Source organism: Scyliorhinus torazame, chromosome 16, assembly GCF_047496885.1.
Source record: "Scyliorhinus torazame isolate Kashiwa2021f chromosome 16, sScyTor2.1, whole genome shotgun sequence".
Classification (NCBI taxonomy): domain Eukaryota; kingdom Metazoa; phylum Chordata; class Chondrichthyes; order Carcharhiniformes; family Scyliorhinidae; genus Scyliorhinus; species Scyliorhinus torazame.
The window spans coordinates 69,766,989-69,779,196 of NC_092722.1; the positions used below are offsets into that span (position 1 = coordinate 69,766,989).

Here is a 12,208-nt window from a genome sequence, read left to right on the forward strand (position 1 = left end):
TTGATGTGTCAATAATGACAGAGTGTCGTCTGTCAGAGGGTCAGTACTGAAGTAGTGCAGCACTGTCAGAGGGTCAGTACTGAGGGAGTGCAGCACTGTCAGAGGGTCAGTACTGAGGGAGAACCGCTCTGTCGGAGGGTCAGGATTGAGGGAGTGCTGCACTGTCAGAGGGTCAGTATTGAGGGAGAACCGCTCTGTCGGAGGGTCAGGATTGAGGGAGTGCTGCACTGTCAGAGGGTCAGTACTGAGGGAGAACCGCTCTGTCGGAAGGTCAGGATTGAGGGAGTGCTGCACTGTCAGAGGGTCAGTACTGAAGGAGTGCCATACTGTCACATGGTCAAGCCTGACATAGGGCCGCACTGTCGGAGGGTCAGTACTGAGGGAGCGGTGCTCTGTTAGAGGATCAGTACTGGGGGCGTGCCACACTGTCAGAGGGTCCGTACTGTGGGAGTGCCGTACTGTCAAAGGGTCAGTACTGACGCAGTTTTTGATATCTCACGATCTTTCATAGAATCACTCCAGTGCTGAAAGAGGCCATTCGGCCCATCACATCTGCACTGACCATCACTCCCCCACCCTATCCCATTCCCCGGAATTTATACTGACCACCCCCCCCCTCATTCCTTTTCTTGAAAGTGTTTGGTCTTCCATCCCGGCTTTTAACTTGACTGCTAAGAAATTGGAAGGACCAGTTTCTGTATCTTCATATACATAGTCCCTGCATGACACTGTTAGACTCTGTGTTTGGTTTCATTCCAGGCAATATTGTTGCCTTCACTTCCTCAATCTCCAGATCTAATGCACTGAATCTCTCCCCATTACAGATCCTCTTCAATGGTTGCTCAATGATGGAGATCCCGATTCAGCCGTTCAGTTTACATTTCCAAGAAATTACAGCCCTCTTTGAAGTCACAGAGGCTGGCACAGGTGAGTATGGGCTTGTCAATGACCATCGTAGCCCAGCTCTCCTCAGCTAATTCTTACAATCACTCTCTCTTTATCTAATCCCACACTCTCTCTCCTTATCAAAACCCCATATGCTCTCTCTCCATATCTAAATCTCAAACTCACTCTTTCCTTATCTGAATCTCACACTGTCTCTCTCTCCTTCTCTAACTCTCACACTCACTATCTCTCTCCTCATATAACTCTCAGGAATTCTCTCCTTTATCTAACTCTCACACTCACTCTCTCCTTATCTAATTCTCACAGTGTTTCTCTCTCCTTATCTAATTCTCACAGTGTCTCTCTCTCCTTATCTAACTCTCACACTCACTATTGTGATTTCTTTGTTTAAATTATTATTATTAAAGTTGTAGTGTTCCTACAAAGAACATGTAGACTTTGTACTAAATCAAAGTCAATTTATTTACACTAAGTTATAAATTGTGAATTCTTAAGTATGTGAAAAAGCTAAGTATTAGATCAAATAACTGCAATACACAGAACTACTGAAAAACACGACTGTCTCCAACACTCTCTACCAAATCACTCCAAGATCATGTGGACCACTGTGTGGGTTGTGGGATGCGCTCTTACTCCATATAGTGACTGGATGCTGTAATTAAATACTATTCTACTTGATCATTCACATATGATGATAGATTGTACATAAAGATGATATAGTCAATATCATTACATCCCCCTTTCTTTGCAAATTTTGAAGTTTGCATTACATTTAAAATGTATATGTACAATTATATTGACTTAGATGATCATCCTGTTTCATTACACATGCAAAATGTTCACAGATTTAGCCGATCAGGCTTTTTCCTCATTTGTTGCGATCTTCTCAGTACTCTAGTCAGACTTGATATAGATTGCTGTGGAAACGGAGTCGCAGCCTGAACATCTTCATTGAGATTTGTTGTTGGCTCTTCATGTGTATCCATGTTCGTATTCGTCGTTTCTGTTGCTTTAGGACGAATGTCTTCCTCATTAACAATTGATTGATATCTAAAAGGTTCGGTCGTCTTGACTTTGAGTAATGCTCTTCTATTTCTTTTTCGAATATTACCTTGCTCTGTCAGGATTATGTAAGATTGTGGACCTGCTTGTCTAATAACTTTAGCAATCTTTGACCAGTTGGTGTAGCAACTCTTACCATATCATCTGACTCCAATTTAGATAGTACTTTACTCGACGGACCATAGTATTTCTTTTGCATTTTCTTCTGGTGTTGTATCTTGTTGCGTATGGTTATAGTCTTGCTGTGTCTTTCTCAGGTGCCTGCGGACCTGTGGTTCTGAAGGATCTGTTGATCAACAGTTGCGCTAGTGATGTTCCATGACACAGTGGTGTAATTCTATATGCCAACAGTGCTAAAAATGAATGTGAACGAAATTCCATCGCTTTCCTTAGTAAACCCTTCACAATCTGGACACCTTTTTCGGCCTTCCTGTTTGACTGCGGGTAGTGCAGACTAGAGGTTGTGTGCTGAGAATCGTTTGCTCTTGCAAACTCCAGCCATTCATAGCTATCGAAGCACGACTATTACCTGTCATCACGGTTTCAGGAATTCCGTGACGAGTGAAAATTTCCTTGTGTTCTTTATCATGCCCGCTGCACTCGAACTTGCAAGTTTGACCACCTCTGGATAGTTGGAATAGTAGTCTATCAACAGCAAATACTCTTTGCCGTGTAAATAGAACAAGTCGATTCCTACTTTATTCCAAGGATGATTTATTTGTTTGTTTGACATCATTGGCTGTTTCTGCTGTTGGTTCTGGAATTGCTGACATGTTGCACACCTTTTTTTTTTAGAAAACATTTTATTGAGGCAGTTATAATTTTAACATTTTAACATTCTAAACAACAGAGCGGTCTGACACACGCAAAAGCCCCCCAATAGCATCCTCAACTTTCCCCCCTCCCCCCCCCCCCCCCCCCACCGCCCCCCCCCGTCCCCCCGCCCTAACTCCTAGCTGCCCATATACTTGATTCCCTGCCCTTATTCTTCACTGCCATGCCTCCCATTCCCCCCCCCCCCCCATCTCCTGCTGACGGTCAGGTTTCCTTAAAAAAGTCGATGAATGGCTGCCATCTCCGAGCGAACCCCTTAAGGCAAACTTGTTCTTCTCCAGCCTGAGAAACCCAGCCATGTCACTGATCCACACCCCCAACCTTGGAGGCTCCGAGTCCCTCCATCCCAGCAAAATCCATCTCCGGGTCACCAGGGAGGCAAAGGCCAAAACATCGGCCTTTCTCCCCCACTGGGCTCCCAGATCTTCCGACACTCCAAATATTGCCAAACTGAACTCGGAGACACCCTCCATTCCAGGACGTCTGACATCCAAGAATCCCTGCCAAAATCCCCTCAGCTTCGGACACGCCCAAAACATATGTACATGATTCGCCGGATCGCCCACACCTGCCCTCCACCTCCTTAGAAAACCTACTCATCCGGGCCACAGTCATATGAGCCCTGTGGTCCACCTTGAACTGGATCAGGCTAAGCCTGGCAATGTTGCACAGTTTTCAACAGTCTTGTGCACGTCCTGTTTGATCCCAGATCAGTATACCGATTCCTGAGCTCTCCTTTTGCACCTCTCAATACCTAATTGGTCCTCATGAATCTTCCCAAAGATCATGGGTTGCAACACTTCCAGTATTACTATTCTGTTGGCTCTGAGAACGAACCCATCAGCATAGCAAAGCTAATTTCTTATGTTCCAGTAGCTAGAACACGATCCTCTAGGTCATCCTTCACTTAGGTACCGGATCACCTCCTGCAGAGTCACATCCTTCCGTGTCTCTGAACGTATCAATCTTGATTTCTCTTCCGAAACAATAATGTTTCCGTGATGAAGTCAACTTGCTCCTGTAAGACTTCCATGATGGCTGATTGCCCCTTGCTCTGGATAAAGCATCAGCAACGACTAAGTGTTTTTCTGGTAAATACATCAAGTTGAAATCGTACCGCTGAAGACGTGTCATCATCCTCTGGATCCGAGGTGACATCTCATTAAGGGTTTTTTTAATTATTGCTACCAAAGGTCTGTGGTGCGTTTCCACTGTGAAAGTCAGTAATCCAGAAACATAATTATGGAACTTATCCAGACCTGTTACCAACAAAACACTCCTTCCTGATCTGGGCGTAACGTATCTCTGTTGCAGTCATTGTACGTAAGCCATGGGTCTCCATAGTTCATCTTTGTCCAGTTGCAGCAACACTGCTCCCAGGCCATTCTTGATCGCATCAGTCTATATTTTTGTCTGCCTCTCCGGGTGAAAAAATGTCAATACGGGTGTTGTCATTAAAACCTTTTTTAAATTTTCCCACTCTTTGGCATGGTTCTCATCCCATTCAAATAGAACCATCTTCTTTACTAAATTCCTTAGGTTTGTCGTCCTGGATGCCAAGATACTTAAAAACCTTCCTATGAAGTTCACCATAATACGGCCTAATAGCCATAAGACTGCTTTCTTATCTCTGGGTTGAGGCATGTTCACAATGGCTTTAACTTTCTTGGGATCCGTCTGAACTCCCTTCACTGAAAATCTATCTCCCAGGAACATTATCTCTTTAACTGCTATCTGGCATTTTTCTTTGTTCAGCTTTAATCCAAACTGCTTTATCCTATTCATTAACTTCCATAGCCTTTCATTGTATTCTTCCATTGTAGATGCCCATATGACAATGTCATCTACCTATACTCTGACTCCTGGTAGGTTTTCGACAATGTGCTCCATCGCCCTGTGGAACACCAAATGGCATCCGTAGGAAACAATATCGACCAAATGGAGTATTAAATGTGCCGTCTCGTGCGTTCTTGGTCTAGTTTTAATTGCCAGAATCCTTGCGATGCATCGAGCTTGCTGAAAATTGTAGCATTCGCCACCTCACTGGTGATCTCCTCTCATGTCGATATTGGGTAATGCTCATATTTAAATCTTTGAGATCCATACAGATGCGCAATTCTCCATTCATCTTTTTGACACACACCACCGAACGAGCCCATTCTGTACCGGCCTCCCCGAACAGGCGCCGGAATGTGGCGACTAGGGGATTTTCACAGCAACTTCATTGAAGCCTACTTGTGACAATAAGCGATTATTATTATTATTATCTCGCTCGATCACTCCCAGTCGTTGCATCCTCTCTAGCTCAAGCTTTAATCGTTCTCTCAATGGCGCTGGAACTCATCTTGGCGGTGAAATCGCACTTTCCTTAAATCGTATTTTATACTCGAATGGCAATACACCTATTCCAGTAAATACTTCTGAAAATTTGGAGGTTATGGCTTCCAATGTCGAACACTAGTTATCTTCATGCACTCAGCGGTGCACTCTTTCTATTAACTGTAATTTCTCGCACGCTTCAGCACCTAATAAAGACATTTTATTTGCTTGTACAATTGCAAACTTGCTGAAAAATCTTTGTTGCTTGACTTCGATCTGCAGTTTGCAGGTTCCAAAGGTGATACACTACATATAAAGATATCATTACAACTATCTCCCTCCTTATATAACTCTCGGGCATTCACTCCCTTATCTAACTCCGACAATCTACCTCTCCTGATCAAACTCTCACACTCTCCTTATCTAATCTCACTCTATCGAACTCTCACTTTCATTATCGCGATCATTATCTAACTCTCACACTCACTCTCTCCTTATCCAACTCTCACACTCTCTCTCCTTATCTAAATCTCATACTCCCTGTAGGAGTGTTTCCAAGGATTGAGTATGAGTATTGAGTTAGCTTTTACGTGGGGCTCCTCCCTCTTAGTTGCAGCTCAGCTGAACACAGAGTTCTGCAGATACATCAACTCCGGTTACGATGGCTTTATTTTTCCAAGCTTTGTCCACGTATGTGGGAGAGTGATCTGGATCAATGCCAAAGTCACTCTGCCTGACACTGGTACAGTTACACCAATTATACAGTTCTCCAAAAATCAATAGCCCAGCCCAGTTGGACTTGATCCAATCCTTGGAGCTGTCAATTTTATATTAGCATGTGAAATTTACTCTGAGCAACATGATGACTTGTAATCAGCTCATAATTTAACCTCAGCCTCAGAGGTTAAATTATGAGCTGATTACAAGTCATCATGTTGCTCAGAGTAAATTTCACATGCTAATATAAAATTGACAGCTCCAAGGATTGGATCAAGTCCAACTGGGCTGGGCTATTGATTTTTGGAGAACTGTATAATTGGTGTAACTGTACCAGTGTCAGGCAGAGTGACTTTGGCATTGATCCAGATCACTCTCCCACATACGTGGACAAAGCTTGGAAAAATAAAGCCATCGTAACCGGAGTTGATGTATTTTCAACAGATAAGGAACCTGTTGTTTCCTAGGATACTGTATCCATTATAAAGTTGTGTTTTGTCCATTCCCATCTTAATTATTGCAGCCAATTCCTGCACACCTCATTGTTCATTTCGGGGAAGGATGCCAAAATTGGAAGGATGCCAAAATTGGTTCATCTTTACACCATGGATTGTCTGAGACAGGATATTGGGGGCACTGATAAGAACTGTTTACTGAGCTGACTGTGTTATTGCTGACCGCACTATTTCTGTCTAATCCTGTTTGTCTTAAAAACATGGGCAAGTGAGCTCGCTTAAATCCCATAATGCATTATGGCCACTACTTGTAGCAAGAGTTTAAATGACTTTTACTGCTTTGTTCTAAAAATACATGTTTAATGATTACTGGGTATGCTTTCTATGATTAGTTTCAATCCTTAATAAACTACCTTATGTAGAATTATTCAATCTTATCCTAGCGATCCGGTTTTAAGGGATTTCACCTCAGGACACCCCCCCTTCCTCTCTCCTTAACTAATCACAGACTGTCTCTCTCCTTAACTGTCTCTCACCCCCACTATCTCTCCTTATCTCACTCTCACACCCTCACTCCTTATCTAACCTCAAACTATCTTCTTATCTAATTCCCACACTCACTATCTTAATCCTTACCTAATCTCACACTCACTCTCTCCTTATCAACCTCTTGCTCTCCTTATCAAACTTTCACGCTCTCTCTCCTTATTGAACTCTCATGCTCACTCTCTTGTTATCAAGCTCTCATACTCCCACTCTCCTTATCAAACTCTCACACATTCCCTCGCCTTTCTAACACTCACACACTGTCTCTCCTTATCTACCTCTCACACACTGTCTCTCCTTAACTAATTCTCATACTCACTCTCTCCTTATCGAACTATCACACTCACTATCTCCTTACCTCACTCTCACTCTCCCCTTATCTAATCTCATACTCTCGTTCTTCTTATTTAACTCTCACACCCGCTCTCATTATCTAACTCTCACGCTCTCTCTTGCCTTTAGCACGGGAACACAGTGGTTAGCACTGTTGCTTCATAGTGCCAGGGACCCAGGTTCGATTCCGGCTTGGGTCATTGGCTGTCCGGAGTCTGCACGTTCTTCCCGTGTCTGCATGGGTTTCCTTCGGGAGCTCCGGTTTCCTCCCACAAGTCCAAAAGATGTGCTTGTTAGATGAATTGGACATTCTGAATTCTCCCTCAGTGTATCTGAACAGGCGCAGGAATGTGACGACCAGGGGATTTTCACAGTAACTTCATTGCGGTGTAATCTAAGCCTATCTGTGGCACTAATTAAGATTAATATTATTATTATCTAACTCTCACACTCCTTTCTAGCTCTCACACGCTTTCTCTCCTTACCTAATCTCACACTCACTCTCCCCTTATCAGACTCACAATCTCGCTCTCCTTATCAAACTCTCACGCTCACTCTCACAATTGCTCTCTGCTTATCTAACTCTCACACACTCTATCTCCTTATCTAATCTCACACTCTCTCTCTCCTTATCGAACTCTCACACTCTCTCTCCCCTTATCTATCTCTCAGACTTTCTCTCCTTATCTAACTCTCGCACTCATTCTCTCCTTATCAAACTCTTGTTATATTACTCTTTGGTAATATATCATTACTCTTTGCTTCGTAATCCAGAATGGTCTGATGGTGTGATTCTGAAGAAACCACCAATCTTGAACTTAAAGCAAAATTGATTTATTGAATAACGATTGATTAATATTGAGTTTGCACATTCCACAGAACTATAACTAGTAATCAAGTAATCTATATTAAAGTAATAACTAATTTAAACTACATGTGCTAAACTATGCTGTGATCTATCTCTCTTGCACACTACTGACTAGTCACTCCTGGTTGAAAGAGACCCAAGATCCTTTGAGTTCTCATATTTATAGTGGGAACTAGTGGTGCCCTCTAGTAGTTGTGTTACACTGAGATGTAATAATTAACCCTTTACTTGTCTACATATATACATATCATTACATCCCCTTTTTAATTTTAAATTTCTTTCTTATGTGTAACAAAAGGAAAAATGTAGAATAATATTATGTATATCTTTGTACATAGCAAAATGAGTAACAATCACACAGTTTACTGTAAATTATTTACAAATTCAGTCTATTAGGTTTTCGTCTTCTCGTTGATCTTAATGCACATGGAGGTGATGTTAGGTTTTTACAGTTCTTTGTGTGTCATCACAACTTTGAGTGTTGGTTAAAGTGTCTTGAAAGATTGTTTCATTAAGTTGTAAATCTGGAAAAAGTTTTGTGTGTAGCCTAATTTTTTGAAGTGCTCGACGATTTCTTCGAAGTATGTGTCCTTCAGACATCTGAACTATGTATGAACGTGATGCTGCTTGTCTGATGATTCTGGCAAGAGCAGACCAACCTCCATCAGGTACCTTGATTCTGACGGTGTCATCTGGAAGCAATGAGTCCAGAGTGGTTGTATGCATATCATAGTACATTCTTTGACGAGCCATTTGCTGTTTCATTTTTTGTATCACTGGCAGATGGATCTGGATTTGGAAGTTGTATTGATGGTAATGTTGTTCTCCGATCTCTGTTCATTAACATCTGTGCAGGTGATAGTCCAGTTGATAGAAGAGTTGCTCTGTAGGAAAGTAGCGCAAGATGGATGTCTGAGGCAGAATCCAAAGCTTTATTTATAAGTTGTTTTATTATGTGTACTCCTTTTTCTACTTGTAGCCACCTGGGTTGGCCACTTCCTGACTTAAAATGGAGATCCGCAAAGAATGCAGGGAAATTCAGTCAAGCCAGGAAAAACTAGCAGGTGCAAAGTTTCCTGTGTATTAGGACTTACAGAAACCCAGACAGCACTGAAATCAACAACCATCTGCATATTAATGAGCGATCCCCAGGAACAATTGTAACATTTAAGGTGAATAAGGCCAAGCCAGACTCCTCGGCGCCAGCAGGAGCCAAGACAAAGGAAGGCCAACGGACACCCAGGGCCCGCCCAGTGATCAGGGAATGGCTCCAGTATTGGAGAAATCGATCCAAGTGATCAGAACTTAGTCCAATCACTTGGAACCAAGTACAGGGTCCGCCCAAAGGGGCGGGAAGCCCCTGGGGACTATAAAATAGAGTCCCCAAGTTCAATTCGTCCTTCTTGGCAGGGTCACTCAGCAGCTCGAACCAACCCTTGACAGTGACCTGCCGAGCTGCCGCATCAACCAAGTAAGTTTCCAGTCAATGCACGCTACGAGATAGGCGCTCCTAGCTACCAGTCTATACCAGCTTTTGAATCCTGCAGACTCAGAATCGAACGAAAGGCCATTTGTTCCCCTGACCTGGTGGGCCAGTTCCAAGCTAAGTATAGCCCTTTTAGTGATAGAGATAGTCTAGTAAGTAGAGTTTATGCATGAGTAGTGATTGACTGTGGGTAATAAATGTGTTTTGATTTGAAACTTACTAACTGGTGTATTGAGTTATTGATCAGCACTTGAACTTGAACCTCGTGGTGGTATCATAAAGTTACCTGACGACTCTAGAGCAAAGGTTATAGAAACAGAGCAAATTAAATAAAGACCCAACGGGCAACGAATTAAGAGCCAACCAAAGTTAGCAACATACTTTCCCGTTTGACTGTGGGTAATGTGGACTTGATGTAATATGTTTAAAGTTGCAAAGTCGTGAAAACTCGGCCCAGTCGTTGCTGTCGAAACACGTCCATTGTCTGACGTGACAGTGGTAGGTATTCCATGTCTGGCGAAAGTTTCTTTGCTTGCTTTGATGACAGATTTGGATGTCAGATCTGGTAACTTCAAAACCGCGGGATAATTCGAGTAATAGTCAATTATCAGAATATAATCACGACCATTGGAGTGAAATAGGTCTATACCAACTTTGGCCCAAGGAGAGGTTTCCAACTCATGTTGATGTAATTTCTCCTTGCACTGCACAGGCTGAAATTTCTGACACGTCTCACATCCAAGTACCATGTCAGTAATGTCCCGATTTATTCCTGGCCAGTGTACTGCTTGTCTCGCCCTTCGTTTGCACTTCTCAATGCCGAGGTGACCTTCATGAATTTGGTTGAGTATCATTGGTCTGAGACACAGTGGTATGACTATTCGGTCAAGTTGAAGACCGAATAGTCCATCCACGATTGTCAAATCTGCTTGAACATTTCTAAATTGAGGACAATGCCCTTTAGGCCACACATTGTTGATATCGTGTATGATGTGTTGCAGCATTGCATCCTTCTTTGTCTCTTCTCGCATGAGGTTGATCTTTTCGTCCGAGGCCGGAAGATTTTCTGCACACAGCTGTACTTGAGATTCAACATGCTGTATGAACTCAAAAGGTTCACTTTCTGAAGTGATGGAGCATGCTAACGCATCTGCTACGATCAGGTCTTTTCCAGGTGTCTAGATGAGGTGGAAGTTGTATCTTCTGAGCTTCATCAAAATTCTCTGGAGTCGTGAAGTCATGTCGTTGAGATCATTCTACATTATATGCACCAACAGTCTGTGATCTGTCTCTAAAGTGAAAGTGGGGAGTCCATAGACATGGTCACGGAACTTCAATATGCCTGTTAGTAGTCCAAGACATTCTTTTTCAATTTGAGCATATCGACTTTCTGTTGGTGTCATCGCTCTGGATGCAGATGCAACAAGACGAGCGGTTGTTCTTTTGCAACAGTACTGCTCCTATTCCGTCCTGACTCGCAGCAGCCGTAAGTTTCGTCTCCCTGTTCCGATCGAAAAATGCAAATATAGGTGCAGTCGTTAATTGTGATTTTAAATTAAGCCACTCTTTTTGATGATCAGTTGTCTATACGAAAGAGGTTGATTTTTTGATCAAGTTTCTAAGAGCTGTTCTGGTTGATAGATTAGGTATGAATTTGCCAAAGAAGTTTACAATGCCTAGAAAACGTAGAACTGCTTTTTTGTCCTCTGGACTTTCATTCCCTGAATGGCTGCAATCTTGTCAGTGTCAGATCGCACACCATGTTCAGAAATCTGGTCTCCAAGGAACTTGAGCGTAGAAGTACCAAAACTACACTTGGATTGATTCAGCTTAAGACTATACTTGTGTATGTGCCGAAAAACTCTTTTCAGTCTTGAGATATGTTCTTCCTTTGTTGGTGACCATATGATAATGCCATTGACGTAGACACGAACACCCTCTATGCCCTCAGTCATCTGTTCGAAATGCGGTGGAAGATTTCAAACGCTTTGATTATTCCGAAAGGCATTCTGTTAAAGCAAAATCTGCCAAAAGGTGTATTGAAGGTGCAGAGCTTTCTGCTTGAGTCATCCAATTGGATTTGCCAGAAACCTTGCGATCCATCTAATTTGGTGAAGATGCTTGCATTTGTCATCTCGCTGGTGATCTCCTCTCGTTTGGAATGAGATAGTGTTCCCTCATGATGTTCTTGTTGAGATCCTTGGGTCTATACAGATCCGCGGATCACCTGACGGTCTCTTCATGCAAACCATTGAACTGACCCAGTCAGTCGGTTCAGTGACTCTTGAAATTATTCCTTGTTGTTGTCGCCTATCTGATTCTAGTTTTAATCTTTGTCTTAGTGGAGTAGGAATTCTCCTGGGAGGATGTATTACAGTTTTGGCATCCGTCCTTAACAAGATCTTGCACTTGAATGGAAGCGTACCCATGCTTTTAAAGACATCTGGATATTGGTTGAGTATACCTTGGCTATCATCATGCAGTATGGGTTGAGAAGAAGTTACAGTATAAATTTGCTGTATTAGGTGTAACTCCTTGCAGGCTTGTGCACCTAAGAGTGATGATTTATCTGATTTGACAATCTCAAATCTTAGTGAAGTCGCAGTATCCTTGTTGGAAACTATCAAATAGCATGATCCAATTGATGAGATTGAATTGCCATTGTAGTCTTTTAATATACAG

At 42.5% G+C, this 12,208-nt stretch overlaps 1 protein-coding gene across 1 annotated transcript in view; it reads left to right on the forward strand.

Moving 5' to 3' along the window:
* LOC140392867 (alpha-2-macroglobulin-like) overlaps positions 1-12,208 on the forward strand; it is a 525,178-nt gene that overhangs the window by 73,146 nt on the left and 439,824 nt on the right. The window contains exon 9 of the mRNA XM_072478610.1: positions 825-927. Coding sequence (XP_072334711.1) covers positions 825-927 — 103 coding nt within the window. The remainder of the gene's footprint in view (positions 1-824; positions 928-12,208) is intronic.